The sequence below is a fragment of the Papio anubis genome, chromosome 18 (assembly GCF_008728515.1).
Source record: "Papio anubis isolate 15944 chromosome 18, Panubis1.0, whole genome shotgun sequence".
Taxonomy (NCBI): Eukaryota; Metazoa; Chordata; class Mammalia; order Primates; family Cercopithecidae; genus Papio; species Papio anubis.
This window is the reverse complement of record NC_044993.1, coordinates 9,280,010-9,301,351: the sequence shown is the minus strand read 5'-3', so window position 1 is coordinate 9,301,351 and position 21,342 is coordinate 9,280,010. Positions and strand designations below refer to the sequence as shown.

At 46.1% G+C, this 21,342-nt stretch overlaps 1 protein-coding gene across 1 annotated transcript in view; it reads right to left on the bottom strand.

Moving 5' to 3' along the window:
* The window catches only part of CDYL2 (chromodomain Y like 2), an 84,621-nt gene extending 64,349 nt beyond the window's left edge, over nucleotides 1-20,272 (bottom strand). The window contains exon 1 of the mRNA XM_009196921.4: nucleotides 18,433-20,272. Coding sequence (XP_009195185.1) covers nucleotides 18,433-18,610 — 178 coding nt within the window. The 5' untranslated portion in view covers nucleotides 18,611-20,272. The remainder of the gene's footprint in view (nucleotides 1-18,432) is intronic.
* Nucleotides 20,273-21,342: the final 1,070 nt, after the last annotated feature.

Genomic DNA, 21,342 nt, shown 5'->3' with positions numbered 1-21,342 from the left:
AAACTGACTTTTCCACCCTCTGAGCCATTACTTCCGCTGTTCCCTTGGCCAGGAATGTCATTTCCGTCCACCTTCACACATCTAATCCTCCAGGGCCACTTGAAATGCTTCTCTTCCAGACAGCTGTCTCTTCCTCCCCAAGCGCCGGGAACAGCCCATCCCCAGGGCTCCGGTGTCCTGGGCCTTCCTGAGTTCACAGGCTCAGCTTTGCAGCAGGTCACTGGGGACCAGCTGATCGCTTAATCAGCTTAATAAGCTTTGAGTTCTTTGGAAGACACGGCTGTGGTCATCTCTACAGCCTTAGTCCCCACCATATAGCGAGTGGAAAGCAAATGCCTCTTTAACTGAATTGTAGGGGGGAGAAAATGATCTCAAAAGGCTAAAAATTCTAAACAGTTTTCCAAATATGACGAAGCTCTCTTCTGGCCTCCCAGATAGCCCTGTCCCTCAAGAAGCAGAAAAGTAGCATTTAGGAATCTAGGTCTCAAGCCAGGTCAACGAGATCTGAATCCTGGAACAGTCACCTAGCGACTAATAGACTGTAGGCAAGCTATTTCACCTGCATATGCCTCAGTTTCCATATCTGTGAAATGGGAAGGGTGAGGACCCTCCCTGCTAGGATTAACTGAGCTACTGCCAGTGCTAGCAAGAGGGCTTGGCTTACTTAGCAAGGGCTCAGTAAATGTTGGCTATTTTGACGTGGTATGGAGATTCTCACTGTATTTGTCATTTCCCCATATATTTGTTTTCTTCCCTAAACTGTGTCTTGTCTTATTCATCATATCCCCAGAATGAGGCACGCTGAGACCTGCTTCTAGGTATACAATGCTAGCTCACAGCAGTCATTTAATAAATATTTCATGAAGAAATCATAAATGGCATTAATGATGCTCGAAATAGATGTTACGTATTTTCTACACATCTTCTTAATTAAAATATAGTTCCTACTGTCCAGAACATTCTCCCCGCTCCTCTTTGCCTGACCAACCTCTATGTGTCCCTCAGGTGGAAGCTGTGTCTATAATCTCCTTGTTGCGGTGGTATCCACGTTCATGCAGGGCTCTCCCATATCTGCTCACAGTTCACTGGGATATTCGGCTCTTTCCTCAGTTCTTCCCACAGGACTATGAGCTGGGCTGTATCCTCAGCACCCAATGCCATGCCTGGCACACATGAGGGCTCCACAGGTCTTGTGGCCAGTTGTTTGTCACTCACCGCCACCAAGTATTAGGTTGGTGAAAAAGTAACTGAGGTTTCTGCCATTAAGAAAAAAAAAAAAAAAAAAGCAAAGACCGCAGTTACTTTTGCACCAACATGATAATACGCAGAGTCGCCGGTGGATGCCAGGCCAGACATGGAGATGTCTTGTTAAACCTCCAGAAACTCAGGACAGACCCTCTTTCTGCCAGGGTGGTGAAGTGGGAGGGAATCGGGAAAGGAGCTGAGGTGGGAGAAGCTTCGGCTTCAGTGGAACAGAAGAAGAAAGAACAAACTGGGAGGCAGAACCTCCAACTCAGTGGCACTGTCGCAAAGATGGCAAGTGGAAAACTCAAGACTCTAACTTCCATGGAGAAGTCACAAAAGTAACAGAGTCCCTTGTCCTGCAACCCATTCTTGGTGATGTGGCAACAGGCACCCAGAGGCTGTCCCTCTTGAATTCGCCTTGCAGGCTTACGCAACAGAATAAAATATAATATCCTGGGATCAATGCAAAAGTGACAGGGCAGGCTGAGGATGGGGTAGAAAAGCACATTCTTGAGCAAAGTAGGAAGCTCCACCCAAAGCGGAGTCAGACAAAGAAGAGAAATGTAGACTCATGAGGTGCCAGGACCTACCGCTTCATCCTTTCCGGCAGGCTTGCTATTCCCGTACTACAGAGGTGAAAAGTGAGGCTCAAAAGCTGGTAAGACCTGCTTGGAGATGTTAAGAGGCAGTGTTTGTATTTGAACACATGGAGCTTCTATCTCCAAAGCCTGTGCCTGCTCTTACCAGTTTCTTCCCCTCTATGCTACCTGCAAAGTGAGAGCAATTTTAAAGGTGAAATCTTACAATCCTTCCATAACTGGGGCTTCTATTAACAAGTCCACCAACTTCATGTTCTATGTTACCATCAAGGCAAAGCGAAGAACTGCGCAAAATACGGAGGCTGCAGCCCAAATGAGATGCACCCTGCTGAAAAGAACTCACAATGCCCTTGATGGGGGAAGGTGCCTGACGCTTTATTAAGAGTCCACTGTGACTTCATGAATATGAAGGGAAGGGGAGCATAGCAAGTAGGGCCATCGTGGCAGATGTCAACAACAATCACCAGACGAGCCAATGGGAAGGGAATCCTGTTGTTGCTGTGAAGAGCCCTGACAAAATATGAGCTCTCCAGCACATGTTACCACGAGCAGGGGCTGTGAAGCCAGCACCCAGGACAACTCAAGGAGAGAGGGAGAGACTGGGCCAGGGGATGAGCAGCTGTGACAGATGTCAGAAGGGTTTGCAGTCCTCTCTTTCACCTATTCATTCACCCACTCATTCATTTCTTAAGCACCTGCTAAGTGCCCAGCATTGTTACGTGTTGGAGATACAGCTGTGAGCAAAAACAGAGACCATCCCTTCCCTCGTGGAACTTCTGATCTAGTGAAAGAGGCAAAGATTATGCGAAGAATCAGCGTGACCACTACAAACCGAGGTCAGTGCTGTCAACCAAGAAACACCACTCCATGTGTGCAAATAAAACCGGAAACTGAGCTACGCTGGCAGCCAGCAAAGGTTTCCATGGGGGAACTGCTGCTTGAGCCAGACCTGCAGGATGGGCAGAGGTTACTATTCACATGAGGGTTCACGGCGGCAGGCATTCAGGCAGAGGGAGACACACATGCAGAACACAGAGAGATGGGGAAGGCTTTCATCTATCTGGTTCTTAAGACAAGCCTGACCACCCGAGGAATTCCCTGGAGTTCAGCCTCCTGTGCAGGCTGCTCTAGAATTGGCTGGACTGCTGTATTCTTTGTGATGTGTCAACAGGTACCCAGAGGCTGTCCCTCAGCTCTATGCCCTTGTACATGCTGTCACCACCTCCTGGCATCCCTGTCTTTTTCCTCAGTCATTCCGGCTCATTTTATCAGATTCCGCTTATGCATCGCCTCCTCCAAGAAGCCCTCAATAATTCCTTCCCCTAAGTAGGCTTTGGTGCCCTCACCTATGGCCCCACAATATCTTCTCCATGTCTCCATCACAGCATGAGGTATTGCAGTTATCTGTCTAAACAGTTCCTGGTATATGGCAGCCATTACTGAGTACTGGTTAGCATACATAGGAAAGGATTCATATATGTGTACGTATGTAAAGTGATTTAAAAAACAAATCGGGAAATATAAAGACTTCGTTGGAAAAAGGGGGAAAAAATTGAAATAACAGTTAATATTTATCAAATGTCCACCACAAGCCAGCTAATAATGTTAAGCACTTCCTATAAACGAATTCACTTATTCTTTACCCCCAACCCATGAGGTATGAATAACTGCATCTTATAAATGAAGAATCTGGCCCAGAGAGGCTGGGTCATTTGTTCGAGGTCACGTGGCTGAATGCCCCTGACTCGCCACCACTGTTTCCGCAGCAGGACGGCACCCGGGCAATGCTCAGGGAGAGACACGAGTGGCAGGAACATGAGAAGACGCTCACCCTCATTTAGAAACTAAAATTAAAACAACAGGGCCTGGAAACGCATTACAAAGACTGGCCCTAGCCAGGTTTGGCAGGAGCAGGTCCCTTTGTAGGCAGCCCAGATGGCCATCTCAGGGGAACAGTTAAGTCCCTGCACGCCATAAATCCAGCAGCCAAAAACAGGGAGGCCGTTCCACACGTCCTGACTCAGAAAGAGTTCCAAGACAAGTTTTAAGTCGAAAAAGAAACTGCAGGACAAGGTGTTCTCACCACCTTCAGTCTTTACTCAGATGTCAACTTGGTGAGGCCTTGGCTAACAGATAAATAATGGATAAATGAATAGACGGCAGATGATAGACAGATATATACATATCAATACATATATACATGGAGAGAGAAATAAATCGGATAATTCCTGTTCATCACTCAACAAACAAGTATTTAAGTAAATATGTAATATATATCACATATATAATACATGGTATGTAATAAATAACATAGATTTAACTATATAAATACATATACAAACATATAAACTTAGAGAATAGTCCCAAAAGACCCATAACCAAACATTAACAGAAGTCACCTCTAAATAGGATTTGACAAGGGAGAATATGGAGACTTTAACTTTTAAAATGCTTATATTTTCCTCAGCACTTCAGGAGGCCAAGGCAGGCATTTCACTTGAGGTCAGGAGTTTGAGACCAGCCTGGCCAATATGGCAAAACTCCATCTCTACTAAAAATACAAAAATTAGCCAGGCACAGTGGTGGGTGCCTGTAATCTCAGCTACTCAGGAGGCTGAGGCGGGAGAATCACTTGAACCCATGGAGCAGAGGCTTCAGTGAGCCGAGATCGCCCCGCTGCACTCCAACCTGGGCGACAGAGTGAGATGCCATCTCAAATAATAATAATAATTTAAAAATAAAAATAAAATGCTTATATTTTCCATATTGTTTGAATTTTTTACAACTCGTGTATTTGTAACTTTAGAAAATAAAGAAAAGAGAGGAAAGGAGAAGAAAATGAAAAAAAGAAGAACATTTTAAGGACCTAGATATACCACACTGACAAATTTGTCTCCTCTTTCTCGAAACCACTCTAAAATGGCAATAAAAGATTATTTTTAAGTATTAACACAAGCAAAAATAAAGGAGAAGAGTCAACAGTGGGTGCCACATTTCTGCACATTGGAAGATAATGGGCAGGGGACAGGCCAAGGTGACCAGCCTGGCTGGGTAGAGGAAGCATCCAGCAAAGTGCCAAGAAGAGGAAGCAGATACGATGATACACCGACCCCCAGGGACCCACAGCCCAGGATGCAGAGGCCCCATGGATCATGGAAAGTGCTTCTGCCCTCACTGTAAGACTCAGGACAATGGTCCCCAGAACCAAGTCGGAAGTGGCCCTTTAGACGTCCCCCCTCCACCTCACTGCTGTCTTGTGGGGACAAGGAGCTGGGTCAAGCAGATGGTGGGAGGTGGTGGCACAGATCTGGGGCAGCAGAGAACAGACAGGTGCATGGGTGGAGCCATCAAAGCCAATCAGAGGTCAGTACCCGGGTCTCACTCAGTCGGGGGATGCCAGAATTGGGAGCTAGGACATCGGGAGAGGCCAAGCAGAACGGTCGGTGGGCAAGACAGCTAAGTCTTATCCTCTGGCATGGTTTGAGGCCTCGGGCAGGTGCCCCCGCCGAAAACAGAGCCTGCGTTCTCCCTCCCTGAATAGTCGCTGCAAAAGCTCCCTGTGCACCTGTCTGAATTTGGACAAGGAGCCTCCAGAAATGAGCTGAATATTTCTGCACACATGGACTGTGGTGACGCATGGCTCAGCCATGAGGGTGAGTGCACACCATGAGGGGCGTGACTGCAGACTGGCCACGACCCTGCCCAGCCAGACACACGCTCTGAGGAGCTAACTTGGTCCTGGGAGACCACCTGATCTCATCCATCTCCATGCAGGAATCCCTCTGCCTAAGTCTGCCTAAGCCCACCCCAACAACCCGTGACACGGAACACAACAACCTCATCAAGCAGCTCCAGCCACTGGGGGGCAGATTTATTAAACTGGAGTATTCAGAAATATGTTTTTAGTCTTCTCATTTCTTGCCTCCTTTTCCCTCAACAAAAGCCTATGACAAACCTTCACATGAAACAAACAAAACAGGAGTAATACAGTTCGCCTGTGTCCCCACCCAAATCTCATCTTGAATCGTAGCTCCCGTAAGCCTCATGTGTGGTGGGAGGGATGCAGCAGGAGGCGACTAGCTCATGGTGGTGGTTACTCTCATGCTGTTCTTGTGATACTGAAGTCAGTTCTCATGAGAGCTGATGGTTTTAGAAGGGGCTTTCCCCCGTTTGCTCAGCACTTCTTGCTGCCACCACAGGAAGTATGTGTTTGCTTCCCTTTCCGCCATGACTGTAAGTTTCCTGAGGCCTCCACAGCCCTGTGGAACCGTGAGTCAATTAAACCTCTTTCCTTTATAAATTTCCCAGTCTCGGGTGTGTCTTTATTAGCAGTGTGAGAATGGACCAATACAAGCAGCTACTGTGGCTGACATGGAGAAGGGAGTGCTGGAGTCCACCCACCCGGCTTCTCACCAGGAGGCCTTCAGGGAACCCCAGGGCTCCGTGGATGGCAACGTCTTACTGACATGAGGCACACGAACCTATTTCCAGGCTCATTTTGCCCCAGGGTCTCGATTTTCTTTCTGGGACAGGATGAAAGAAGTCAAGGAGAAGCCATGTTGCAATATAAAAGGTGCAAATCGAGGCCTCGAGGCTGGCGCTCCCAGGAACACTGCACCCTAGTCAGGTTGCACACGAGGAAGATAAAAGGAGCTTTATACACAGGGGCTTGCCTCACCAGCTGTTATTCCACCCCTTGGAATAACATGAATATCTAAAGAAGGCTGCCTCAGGGTTTCGTCTCCTAGGTTCTCCTCTTCTAACCAGTCCAGGGTTCTGACTTTTCTCTATGGAATCCCTGACCCCAGTGGAGGCTTCTCTCTCCTGCCCCAGCCCCTACCAAATCTCTTTTCTTTGATGTTTCCCTGGAGTCACCCACATCCTGGGCTCCTTATTAATAGCTCTCCAGGGAGCGGACAGGTGGGTATAGGTAGTAGAGGCTGTCTGGGGCAGCCCTTAATGGAGAATGTCTATCAGCTGAGCTGCCCAGTGGGTTTAAAGGGGGTGGGACAGAGTTAGGGACAAGCCAGAGGAAGGCCAGAGTGACTGACGTAGAGGTCAGAACCAGATTTTGATATTTCTGCCAATTCATCAAAAATTTAGGACCAGTTCTTCCACGGATGACCTGCATTACAGTGGCTGCCACAAGTACAACAGGGGGTTCCTTGGCACCCAGGCCCCTCCTGCACCTGGCCCCAGCCTGCCTCTCAGCTGTCGACCAAGTCTTTCCCTAAGCACACCAGCCCCCGCCCTAAATGCATCTCCTTACCAACCAGCAAACATGTTCTGGGCTCTCCTCCTTTGCCATACCAGACCTCTTCCCTGTGTATCTGAATTCTCTCCAACCTCAAAAGACAGGAGTGAACCAACCACAAAGAGGAAGTTACAAAGAGTACTTGAGCATGCAGAGAAAAAGCTCAGCTTCAGTGGAAACTAAAGAAATGCAAATAAACGATATTGAGGCTCCTCTTGTTCCCCTTAAACACACACGTCTGGCAAGGCAATCACAAAACTAGAAAATTATACCTTACTGGTCATCGTTATTCTTTTTTTGATGGGGTTAGGAGGATACGGCAAAATTCGCAGTATAATCCTGCCTCTGGGAATCTAGTCTAGAAAAATAATCCGGAAAAAAATGAAAGAAAACCAAAGAAGTTTAGACCTAACCTAAATGTCCAACAACAAGAGACTGGCTACGTAAGTCAAATATTGCACAGGTTAGGTATCCCTTATCCAAAACGTGTGGGATCAGAAGTGTTTTGGATTTCTGATTTTTTCAGATTTTGGAATATTTGTATTATACTTACCAGTTAAGCATCCCTAATCTGATCACTGAATGCTCCAATGAGCACCTCCTTTAAGCATAATTTTGATGTTCAGAAAGTTCTGGATTTTGGAGCATTTCAGATTTTGCACTTGGGGGTATTCAACCTGTATATCCTTCTGAAAACATATAAATGGCACTACTAAAATTCCAATATGAAGAGTTGCCCAATATGGAAATAGATGGTAACAGACATATGTTACATTGAGAAGAAAAATCAAAATGCAAGTGGGTTCATACAAAATGTTCTACACACACAGAGAGACACACACATACACAGAGATGAGCAGAACAGGCTTTTCCCTCTGTGTGATTAAGATCTAATGATAAAGTCAGATATCACAGGATAAGGTGATGTAAGAAAGCCATTTTAAAATGCCCAGGAAAAGAAAGTAAGTAAGTAAGAAAGAAAAGAAAGAAGGAAAGAAGCAAAGGAAAGGAAAAGGAAAAAGGAAAGGATAAGGATAAGGAAAAGGAAAGGAAAAGAAAGGGAAAGAAAGGGAAAGGAAAAGGAAAAGGAAAGGAAGAAAGAGGATCACAATTCTGGCTCTACCTTGTTACTATCTGGAGGCTGCAGGCCAGTTGCCTAACTAACTTCATAAAGCCTCCATATCTTTATGTGTAAACCAGGGATAAAAAGACAACCTACTTCATAGAATTGTCAGGATTAACAGAGCTGCTAAATGTAACATCCTTAGCCCACCAACACCTGACTCATAGCAAGGGCTTAATAAATATCTGTTGTTGGTGCCATTGCTGCTATTGTCATTATTAACAGCAGCTCATTGGGCACTAGGAAGACTCACGTTAGCTTGAATAAAACACTGTCATGCAGTAAGTGTATAGAAATGTATCCTAGGATTAGATAAATGTTTTGTGTCTTGTAGGAGCACTTGCCTCCCATCTCTAAAATCAACAAGGGAGGCTGGGCATGGTGGCTCATGCCTGTAATCCCAGCACTTTGGGAGGCTGAGGTGGGTGGGTCACTTGAGGTCAGGAGTTCAAGATCAGCCTGACCAACATGGTGAAACCCCGTTTCTACTAAAAGTACAAAAAAATTAGCTGGGCATGGTGGCATGCACCTGTAATCCCAGCTATTCAGGAGGCTGAGCCAGGAGAATCGTTTGGACCCGGGAGGTGGAGGTTGCAGTGAGCCGAGATCATGCCATTGCACTCCAGCCTAGGTGACAGAGCAAGACTCTGTCTCAAAAATAAATAATCTTAAAAAAATAAACAAGGGAATTTAAGTCAACTTCAACACTTGCCAGTTATATCGAAGTCCACACCAAGTAGATTATTTTGTTTAAACAAAATAATTATTTCGCTTGAATGAAATAATCTACTTGATGTAGCTTTTGCTATTTCTTCTAGCATTGAAATAAACTTTGACAACTAAGGTAGTTTCCTTTATAATTCATAGATGTGCATGTGGGCTTAAATGAAATAATTTTAATAATCTAGATGACAAAATTAACATTTCCTCGTTACCAGCTCATTTCTTGCCCATTCAAGAATACAAACCAATATGCATACCCTTTCTTCCCCTCACATTCTCCTAAATGCCTGTGGTGGGATGAATAGCAAATTCTTAAAGATATCATATCCTAATCCCTGGGACCTGGGAATGTGGTGCCTGACATGGCAAAATGGACTTTGTGAATGTGATAAAGTTATGGATTTTGAGATGGGAGATTATCCTGGATTGTCTTGGTTGGTTTAGTGTAATCACACTCCTTGGAAGAGGGAGGCAGGGCGCTTGGAGTCAAGAAAAGGAGATGTGAGGATGGATGCAAAGGTTAGAGAGATGAGGGACCATGAGCCAAGGAGTATGTGCAGCCTCTGGAAGCTGGAAAAGGCAAGGAAACGGATTCTCCCGCAGGGCCTCGAGAAGGAGCACAGTCCTGCCAATGCATTTTAGATTTCTGACTCCAGAACTGTAAGGGAAGAAGAGGTGGTGTTGCTTTAAGCCACCAAGTTGGTAGGAATTTGTTACAGCAGCCATAGGGAACTAATACAGTGTCCCTTGGTTCACTAAGAGCACTTCCATTTCCCAGATGGGAGCCTGGGCTCACGAGTGGGCACTGTGGTTCCATTCCAGCTCCACCTTCTGTGACACTTGGACCACCTCAAGCAATGCACGTGTCTTCTTTAAGTATCAATTTTCCAGTGTAGAAAAGGGGGCTGTCGAGGAAATTCAACGCACACGTTCTTGGAGAGCATTTAGAAGGCTCCCTTGCACATGGCAAGCAGTAGGGAAACGGTAGCTATTATTTTGCATCCTACTTAGCTAGCTTCTTTTTCTTCTCCTTTTTTTTTTTTTAAACAAAAACAGCTTTACTGAGATTTATTTTACATACTATAAAATTCACCCATATAAAGTGCACAATTCAGTGACTTTTAGTGTGACTTGCAGAGTTGTGCAACTGTCCCCATAATCTAATTCCAGAACAGTTTCATTGCCCCAAATGAAATGCCGTACCCATTAGTGGTCACCCCCCACTCCCTCTTCCCCTCAGCTCCTGGCAACCACTCAGCTACTTTCTGTCTCTACAGATTCACCTACTCTGGACGTTTGATATAAATGGAATCACATCATATGTGGTTTTGAGGTTCATCCACGTTGCCGTGTGTGTCCACTCTTGATTGCTCTTTATGACTGAATAACATCCATCATATGGAAAGACTATATTTTGTTTATCCACTCATCAGTTGGTGAAGATCTTTGTCCTTTTTTTGCAATTTCTTCTAGCATTGAAGTAAACTTTGACAACTGAGGGAGTTCCCTTTACAATAAATAGATGTGCAGGTGTGTGCATATATATGATGTGTGCATGAGTGTGTGATGTGAATATGTGCATGTATGTGTACATGCATGCGTGTGTGTCTTTTAATCGAAGGTACTAAGGAAAATCACCAGGACCAGAGGTTCCACCTCCCTGGAATGCCAAGTCAGCATCTCTGATACTACTGAAGATGCCTCGAAGGCAGGCCCAGGGCTGTTGGCCAGAACAATGCCCTTGCCACCTGGGAAAGGTCTGTTGGCTTCCACCTGAACCCTTAAAGTACCTTTCTTCATTTACAAAACTGGTCACAGACCTGCAACAGCTTCAGCATCACCAGACCCAGCATCACACCCTAATTCCTTCCCTCAGTGCTGTGTCTTACACTTGCTGAGCCTCAGTTTCCCCATCTATAAACAAGGTTAATCCCAGGTAACCTTGTTATGTTGCTATGTTGTTAAACTGCTATATCAGAGAACCACTGAGGAAATTAAATCACATTTAGTAGATCAAATACAAAGAGCTAGGCTTTGCCTTCAGTAGGAACTCAAGAAATGTTAGCTACCATTGCTACCATCACCACCAGCACCACCGCTGCCACCATTACCATCATCATTCATGAAGACTGGCTGCTTTGTGTGAGTAGTCAGGGTGGAGGAGGGCCCTGGGGTCCACCTAAATGCGGGGAGACTGGCTTTTCGCCGACATTAGTAGTTGAATTTTTATTACTGTTTTGGAACCCTCTACAGACACTGTACCCGTTTACTGCTTGCTCCTGATGGGGGATTGCTTCTACTCCCCCACTGCACCCTTCTTGGAAGTCCCCTGATGGATAGCCATGAGCAAACAGTGCCTAAGACCTTCCTAAGGACATTGAGGGAGGAAAATGACAGCTGAGCAGATAGGAAAAGCAATTAGTTGATTTCTAAAACTTGACAGTGGTCAAGACTCCATCATCCTCTTCTGGGCACCAAAATCAAATCCAGAATTCAGGAACCAAGTGGGGAGAATCGATTCTCCCCTTGGATCTGCCACAGGTCAAGCTGCTCCTGGTTAAAGAGCCAGATTTCCCATCACAGTCTGGCACTTTCTGCGCGCACAGGGCAGTGGCCAAGTTGGACAAGGTCTTAACACCACCACGTCAAAGGGTCTTAAGTTAGTTCATTAGCACAAGTTCCTTACTTGCCACACTTCGAAAGACAAAAGATTAAAAAACCCTCAAGTTTTTGTTGTTCCTGATTTGGAAAAATCATCTGCTTGTAAAAATCAAAAAGGTTAGTGAAAGTGTATTGGCCTTGGGGTGGGTACTTGAAGTGTGTCAGGAAGAACAGCTGGGCTCAGCGAAGTGGATACAGGGATACCCGAGCTGACAAGAGGCTGCCCCAGGGGCACCCTTCCTGACCTCTCAGTGATTCACCAGATAGTGTGGGGCCAATGTCCATGACACTCAGAGCCTTCCTGAGCCAGTTTCCCTGGGCCTCTTCTGAGACAAGCTCGGCACCTAGAGAAGCAGTGGTGATTCTAAAGGTAATGAACTGGGGTCATTACCTTTAGCTCAAGGCAAGGAGTGAGGTGTTTCTCAAACAGTCATAATTTTGAGGAAGTATCAAGGGAACTGTAATAAACCCAGAAGGTTATTCAGGACTTTCGCTACTACATTCTGAAGTGAGATTGACTTATAATTTGCCTTTCTCCTACTCTCTTTGTCTGGTTTGGAAATCCAGGTCATACTGACCTCATCACAGGAGCTGGGAGTATTTTCTCTTTTTCCTGTTCTCCGTAACCATTTGGATAAGGGAGGGGTTATCTGCTCCAGAATGTGTGGTCAGATGAACTATTCTAGAATGTTTAGATTTGCCTGCAAAACCCTCTGGGCCTTGTGTTCCTCCTTTCTTGCTTCTTCTGAGGACTTTTTAACAATCAATTCAATTTCTTTTTTTCTCTTTTTTTTTTTTTTGAGACAGAGTCTCGCTCTGTTGCCCAGGCCGGAGTACAGTGGCGCAATCACAGCTCACTGCAGCCTCGAACTCCTGGGCTCAAGTGATCCTCCCACCTCAGCTCCCTAGGTAGCTGGGACTACAGGCATGCACCATCACACCTGGCTAAGTTTTGTATTTTTTTGGAGAGACAGGGTTTCGCCATTTCGTCATGTTGCCCAGGCTGGTCTTGAACTCCTGAGCTCAAGCTATCCACCCGCTCAGCCTCCCAAAGTGCTGGGATTACAGGCGTGAACCACCGCTCCTGGCCCAATTTCTTTAATAGTTATTTCTCTCTTCAGGCTTTCTAGCCCTCCTTTAGGCTGTTTTGTTCAGTTGTATTTCTCTATGGAAGTGATTATTTTATCTAGGTTTTCAAATTGAGTGGCATGGAGTTATTTACAGCATTTCCGGCTCAGAAAGACCATACCCATCTATCAGTAAATACGGAGGGTGTCGGCCACGCGCAGTGGCTCACACCTGTAATCCCAGCACTTTGGGAGGCCGAGGCGGGCAGATCACGAGGTCAGGAGATCGACACCATCCTGGCCAACACGGTGAAACCCCATCTCTACTAAAAATACAAAAAAATTAGCTGGGCATGGTGGCAGGTGCCTGTAATCCCAGCTACTCAGGAGACTGAGGCAGGAGAATGGCATGAACCCAGGAGGCAGAGCTTGCAGTGAGCCGAGATCACACCACTGCACTCCAGCCTGGGTGACAGAGCAAGACTCCGTCTCAATAAACAAACAAACAAACAAAGAGGGTGTCAAAGAAGTACATCCTGTGCCACCAAGCAGTGCCACCAAGCACTCCTGACCCTCCCCCAGTCACAACATGTTTTTGTCAGCAATCAGGGTTTAGGAAAATTTTACTGCCTGGAATCCAGCTGGGTCATGGTATAGAGGCCAGTTCTATAGTTAAGTTTGTAGTCAAATTGCCTGAGTTTCTCTCCTAATACCAGTTTGGGCTCTTGTAACCTTGGTCTCTACCTCTGTAAAATGGGTAGAACAACCACCTCTCAGGACTGCCATGAGGATCACACAAGGTACTCCGGAAACTCCAAGACCTCATCTCAGGGAAGTACTTATACTCTAAAACTTTCAACCTTACGGCTTTTCATTTCACAAACTTTCCATTTACAAAGTCTTATGAATGCCAACTCCAGGTGCAGAGCATAAGCACTTCAAGTTTCCTCAATCCCACCACCTGGCAGGCACAACACCATCTGCATTTTCATCCCCACCATCTTAGGGCTTATTAGTCTAGAGCAGGAGTTCTGAAACTGGGCTCACTGGACCAACAGCAGCATCTAGGAACTTCTGCTGGAGGTGCAGATTCTCAGGCTTCACGCTACACCTACTAAATCAGAATGCTGAAGGTAGACTGAACAGTCTGTGTTTCAACATGCCCTCCCGGGGACTCTGATGCTGGATCCAAGTTTGGGAGCCCCTAGATTCTCAAAAGCCATAGGGCACTTCCTATGCTTGCACTTATTTCCCAAGTGCTTTTAAAACACGGTTCTCTATTATGCTCAATAAAGGGAAAAATGATAATCATATTAAAAAAGTGAGTAGGAAGAGATAAACAAACGTTCTAGAAGTGAAAGCTGAGATCATTTTAAAAGATCAATGGAGAGAAAATGGCAAATGTTGCGTGTGTTGTGTGGGATGACTCGTTCAATGGTAGAGATAATTCTGCAAACACTGAATCATGCAATGTGTGAGATGCAACGTCTGTGCAGCAGACAACAGTCATCAAGACGCAAGGAAAAGGATCTCAAACATCCTTTCAGAAATGTGGACGTGGGGCCACAAGCCTGGCATCAACAGTGATGCTCATCACCTTCCTGGTAATTTGGAGAACGCTGCAAGTCTTCATGCTATTCTAGGGCTCAAAGAGAAACGATGGCTCCTAGTTAGGGATGTTTCACAGGTTAAAGGCCCATGTGAATCCATAAAACACCGATGCTTTGGCCTGTTTAGACAAGAGTGCTAAGCAGTTCACCACGCCAGAACCACAGCAAGGGTTAGCAAACCCACCAGCTTTTCCATACTGATGAAACCAGTGCAGCTTTAGAAAAAAAGAGAGAGAGAGAGAGAGAGAGAGAGAGATGTCTAGTAGAAAGTGTAAGCAAGGCAGAGAAACTGTCAGGTTATAAAACTTTGAAGGACCAGATCACATTCCTTCTCACAAGCTTCTCATCCAGGGAGGAAAGATGGATCTACCAACAAACAGATCTATGAACCATCTCTTACAACCAAACACATCTGCTGGAGCTCCCGTATATACCTGTGACTGCTACAATTCAGCATGAACGTGCAAAATCCACCCCCAACCCCCCGAGATCCTGATTCACTCAACTGGGATAGAGCCCATTTTAACAAGCTCCCCAAGGGATACTGAGGCAGATGGGCCCCGGATCACAAAGCCAGTACTCATTACCGAAGACTCAGAATCAAGAGCAGTGTAGAATGGCTGCACACGCCCCACAAACACTGCTGGGGAAAAAACGCAGTCTGAAACCAAAACACCACCCGCCAGAGCCCCAATTTAGCATTTGTTCCACAGCAGATCAGGGAAGTCAGCAGTAAATGAGTAACATGTTACATAAGTTGCTGTTCTGTATGCAGAACCTTAACTCACCAAAGAGAAGTTAAAACCATATAAAAAGCACCAGCCCACCCCCAAAACAAATGCTGTGCAACTGTAGCCAGGATCCCCCATCCCCTTCTGCTGGGCTAAGATGAGCCCTCCTTTGTGCTGCAACCCCCCAGGGCTCACCCTTGGGCCCCTGGAGACTGGATCCTTCAGTCCAGATCAGGGAAGGTGAGGTTAGGAAAGAGGGTAGAAGGAGGACATTCAGGGCCACGTGGGCATGAACACCGGCTTCAGCAAAGCTTCCCTCTGGCTGAAAACACACATGGAAACACGTTTTGCTGGACTACACCTCTGGCCTGTTGCTGTAAAGTTCTGGAACCACAGCATCCCCTCTCTCTTGAGTCTTGTCCAAGAACCTCAAACCACTCTCTTCAACATTCTCCTTCTCTCTCAGACAAGGATTCTCAGTCTTTTTGTCTTCCCAGTTCCCCCAAACCTGGCTAACAAGTTAGTTCTGATTAGAATGTGAAAGGCTGATGGCTGGGACAATTATCACACCAGTGACCACAGAAGATGTCATTGCGGGTATGGTGAAGCCATGCACATGTACGTAACATGTGTTACTCCTTGCATGGAGCCAGCCTCAGGCACCTTCTCAGCATGAGGCCAGAGGCCAGCATTCCAACTTCCTGGCAAGTTTCAGAGGGAAAAGTCCATACCTATCTCTTTATTACTCTACTTCAAGCACCCAGCATGGTGAATAACTCTTAGGAAGTGATCAAAAAATCAGTATTGAATTGAATTAAATTGACACCTGATGTGAAACTTCAAGGCCCCCCCCCCACAAATTTGGCCACAAAGGTCGTCTCAAAATGCAGTACAGTCACCCAGGAAGCTTGTTACAAGTCCATCTCCTGGGCTCCACCCCAGACTAAGGAAATCAGACTCCATGGGATCTGCATCTCTCACCAGTTGCCAGGTAATCTAATACATGCAGAATCTGAGAGCCAGTGCCTTAACTTTACAGCAGGATCTCACGGGCACCAATGCTATGGGATGTGATTAAGCAAGAGTCCTTTTGAAACAGACAAAACAGAACAAAATAGAGGCCGGCATAGTTCAAGTAGGAGTAGAGAACATACAAGGTCAGGCAAACATGAGGAAGATAAGAGATCAGAGACAAGAAAGGTCTAGAATAGCATTTTGGAGCTAATAGGACTATCAATGGATCTCAACAGGTTGGCTCTCCCGTTTCCCCTGCTTGTGGGGTACCATGCCTTATCACCAGATCATGGACCAGGGGGTATCAGCAAAGCCGAAGGGTGAAGAGCACAGAGCTGGCAGATCTGCCTCACTGCAGAAGGTTGCACAGCACAAGAGGCACACCCTCATGTAGACCTCTGCGAGTCTGGCTTCTCTCCTCCACACTGCACTGTCAGCTACAGTCAGCAAATCTTCCTCCCTCATGCTTTACTCTTGGGTTGCCCCATATGAGCAGGGCAGGGGGCTGCTAACAGCTGGAATGCAGGGAACCCTGCCAGAGCCTTGCCCCTGCACCCAAGGGGCCACAAAAGCTCCCCTCGCCACCCTTCCTGAGACAGGGAACTCCGCCACCGCCAGCAGCCGTCACAGCAACATCAAACACGGGTGTTTATGCCAAGCCCCATTTACACGAGCCCACTTCTTCTCGAGAGATGAATTTCTAAAACAAACAGCTTTTACATATGTTCACAGGCACAGTCACGTCAGCATCAGGGATCCCCAGACGGAAACATGAGTCAGTCTGGGGCAAAGATGCTAAGTAAATCCTGTTTGGGTGAAATTCCTCTCTCTGGAGAAACAGGCGCCTCAACGCGGATTGCTCAGATTTCTCAGCAAGACTCCCTAAAGACAGCAAACTCTCGCAGGGGAGCCCGTTCTGCACATTCTGGACTCTAAATCTACCATCGTCACACTGAGGTGTGTTGGCCTCATCACCCCAACCTTCTGTGAGCCCTTCTAACCATTCCCCCTGCACCCCAGCATCCCTGTCCCCACATGCACCCTGGTTTCATTGGGGAATCTGATGGCCCTGCCCTGTTTGGCAATGGTTGCCCACACTCCTGTAAGATTTCTGGACATTCCAAGGCTTGGGTCTCCAGCAGCCAAAGAGACAAATGCCACCAGGTAGACACACAGGTGTCTGAGAAGTAAGGGACTGCACATAACTGATAACTGGCACAAGCAGCTAACCTGAAAGACTGATGCCATGAAGGACTTAGGTAAGGAGCAATGTGACTACACAGGAAATCTCAGGTTTGGGAGCATGAACTACATGGGTCATTACCTCCTGTTTCCTTAATTTTGCCTATAGAGACTTTGGAAAAAGGAGGAATTCCATAACCTAACACAACATACGCAGGCTATGTTAGAGTAAGAGGGTACAAACTGAAAGAATTAGTGCAGGATGAGGTCAAGACAGCATTTAGGACCCACTATAGTCTGAAGGTTATGTTCCCCCAAATTTCATATGAAGAAACCTAACACAAAATGCAATCACAACATTAAGAGGTGGGGCCTATAGGAGGTAATTAACTCATAAGAGCTCCGTTCTTGTGAACGGGATTAGTGCCCTTATAAAAGAGGCTGAAGGGTGCTGCCTTGCCCCTTCTATCATGTGAGGACACAGAAGGTGCCAGGTAAGAGGCACAGGCCCTCGCCTGATGCAGCATCTGCTGGTGCCTTCATCATGGACTTCTAGCCTCCAGAATTGTGAGAAACTGGATTTCTAACTTTCATAAATGACCCACTCTAAGGTGTTTTGTGACAGCAGCCGGAACAGACTAAGACAGGACCTAATATAGGCCAATCATCCAACCTAGAGACAGCAGAAGGGCAAGAGGTTCCAGCATAGGCGCTGGCGTGGTGAACTCCAAGTCCACACTGCATGTGAGAAGACGGCGTGGACCCCAACCCAGACCCCACCTCTCTGGGCTACACGGCTGGGGGCATGATGAGGCTGCAAGCAAGGGCTCTGCACCGTGACCTGAGAGGCACTGGCCCGCTGAGGACACACGTCTTGGGTCCTGGGGGTGAGGACCTGAGCTGCCCTCAGAGAAGTGGATCTAGAGGGGTCACCATGGCCTTGGGTGTCTTGAAGTACAGTCTGGAACTTTGGACCCATTCCAGACCTTGGCTGGAACATCAGAGGCTTAGCCTCTCCACATGCATGAGGGTCTGTCTGTAACCAACACGGGCCTATGACCGAGTCTACAAAGCTCTAGGTGAGACAGATGAAGGGGGAATCACTGGTGAGCTAAGAGGTGGGGATGGAGGTGGGGGGGTCTTATGTATGTCCCTAGGCTGCAGGCAGAGCTCCCCTTTCGCCATGGCCAGAGCCAAACCCAAGAGAAAGAAAAGCTACAAACCGAGCCCGTTCTCCACCAGCGTGGCGTGGTTCATGTCGCAATCGCCCACATCTTGCTCTCCAACGTGATCATTCAAATCCAAGCCAGGCTGATGGGACCCGTTTCCAAAGTGCCTCTCATCCTTCTCAGAGCCGGCGTCCCCGTTTTCCATCCCGTTCTGAGCCTTTTTCAGGGGCATTATTTGCAAACCACTGGGGGTAGTCCTGTAAGACACCGTCTTGGCAGCCCTGTCGCCTCCTGCAGGGGGCTTGCCTGAATACCCCTTTTTTGGCTTGGCCAGAGGAGGGTTAATTCGCTTCCGTTTATGGGAGGTCCCCTTGCTCTTTCCAGGATCCGAAGGTCTGTGGGAGAGTTTCTCAACAGATGGGCCTCGACCGTCACGCAGGAGCTTGGAGGTGCTGGACTGCTTCCCTGACTTGATCCTCTTGTCCTTGGACACGTGCAGCCCATTGAATTCATCAATAAACTCCTCACAGTGCAAGAGGTGGTGCTCCGGCTCCCACGTGTCCTCTGTGCTCCCGTAGCCTTTCCATCGGATAAGATACTCCCATTTTCCTTTCTTGTTCTTCCTCTTGTCTACAATCCTTTCAACCTGCGATACAAGACGAGAGGGTCAGAAAACAGAGAGAGGGGGAGGAATGAAGTCAGTTCCAGGCATCAAGAACAGCATAAAGCCTTTGGGATAGAGGCATCTACCCTAGCCAGGGGGTGAGCCACAAGCTGTTCAATGCCAGAAGCCAACACTGGCAGGAGGGTTCAAGAAGGCTGGTTTATTTTATGACATCACTGTATGGAACCCAAGGCACATGCAGTCATTTCCCATGACCACTCTAGATGCCACGCCCAGCTGGTGGTAGCCACATGTCCATCCAGGCTTACTTTTATTTGAAATTGCATTGCAAGTTTTCACAAAAGATCTTTATTCTTTTCATTGCACCAAAGTAGACGCAGGCTATTAAAGACCAATTTGGTGTGAGTTCTTCATCCTAATTTATAAGAAGTAATATTTATTGAGCAATTATATGGGAGGTACTATGCCAACTTATCCTCACTTATAATAATACCGATGATCAGTAACATTCATTGGGTGCTTATGAGGCAGACACTACACTAAATGCTGGGCATAGACTCTCCCATCTCATTTTCTCCTGGACAACAACTCAATGAGGTATTTTTCTATCCTCAATTTACAAAGAATGAGGGCTCAGGGAGACCAAGTAACTTAACCAAGTTCCAGAATAGTAAGGGCAGAACTGGGGTTTGAACCACTCTCACTTCTTACTAGGCCACACTAACTCCCTTAATTGCAAAAATCTTCCATAGTGACCAAAAAGGACTTGAATTGAAAACGTCCAGTTCTCCCCACACAGCTCCCCCAGCTGCAACACAGAGGCGCAGCTAGGAGGCAAAGAGATAGGTAACATTTGTTGAGTACCTACTATGCACCTCATGTGTCCCCATGGCTGTACACCACTATCATTTTTCCATTTGATAGATGAAGATATTGTGTGTAAGGCAACTCGCCTACCATGCACAGCTCAGAGGCGATACTGGTGGGATTTGAACCTTCATATGTCAGGCTCCAAAGCCATAAGCTACTGTCTACATGTCTTCAAAGGCAAGAAAACCTCCCCTGTCTTTATGTAATCCCATGGAAAAATACACTTGGAAAATGCCAGTCCTGATGCTAATAACTGTTGGATTTAAGTGAAGGTTATGTGAGGGTTCATTTAGTATTCTTTCAACTTTGCTGTAGATTTGAAACTTTTTCAATTAAAAGAAGGTGGAAAATTCCCAATGTTATACACCCCAAACGCTAAATTTCAATGAAAAAAGTAGGCAGTTATATTCAAAACTTTATTCTACTTCAATGTCAATATAATATGCTTTTCTAGAATGGAATTTTGACCCAATAAAATTAAGTCAAGTGAGGAATAAGCCTCTGAAACTTACAAAAAGAAAAATAAAACAGGTGAGCAAAGATGAGTACAGTCATAGTTGATAATTGTTGAAGATGGGTAATGAATACACGGGGTAATTTATATGGCTGTTTATGTTTACGTGTTTGAATTTTAGTATGTTTAGAATTTTAATCCTAAAAAGAAAAAAACTTTGAAAAGTGGGATCGTCTCATCAATGGCTTTTGTACAACAGAGACTATGCAAAGTAATTAAACCACTTTCTTTGCTTTGCACTTAATAAATATGCAAATAACTAGACTATACTGCCTCTTTATAATACTGCCTCTTCATAGACAATTTAAATTGCTTCCTTAATTGATTTATCTCCATCCAAATCTGCTATCAACATTTGTTTCCTTATTAAATGCCTGTGAACATGTCTTTTAGATTTATTAGATAATTTTTAGATATAATACACAAACTCTGTAACATTTTTTAAAAAGTAAAATCATGCCTAACTAATCCAATATCCAACCTTCGGGTTAAGGAATGGGGTTACTGAGTATTCCTTTGTAATAATGCTTCAGAATGCCAAGGATTTCTGGAAGAGTCTGCAGCTTTGCTCATTTTGTGACCACTGTAGGAAGAAACTCTCTACAGGTTTACTGAGGGAGGAAAGAGAGTAAGCAATCCGGCACGGCCTGAAACAGCAGCATTTGTGAGGACACCAACCTAGGAACAGCAGCAGAACCCAGATATTTCCTGGGAGCTAAGGGATGTGGTGTATCCTCATGGAGGCCTCCAGCTCTAGAAAATATATGCTCACTTCCCGGGATGGAGAAATTTCTTCCCCAGGATGAAGTGGAGGACCATGTTAGACAAATAGTCAATACAATGGATGAGTGCGTGGGTGGACAGATGGATGGGTGGGTGGATGGATTGATAAATGGATAAATGGATAGATGGAAGGTGGGATGTATGGGTGACTAGATGTATAAATAAATGAATG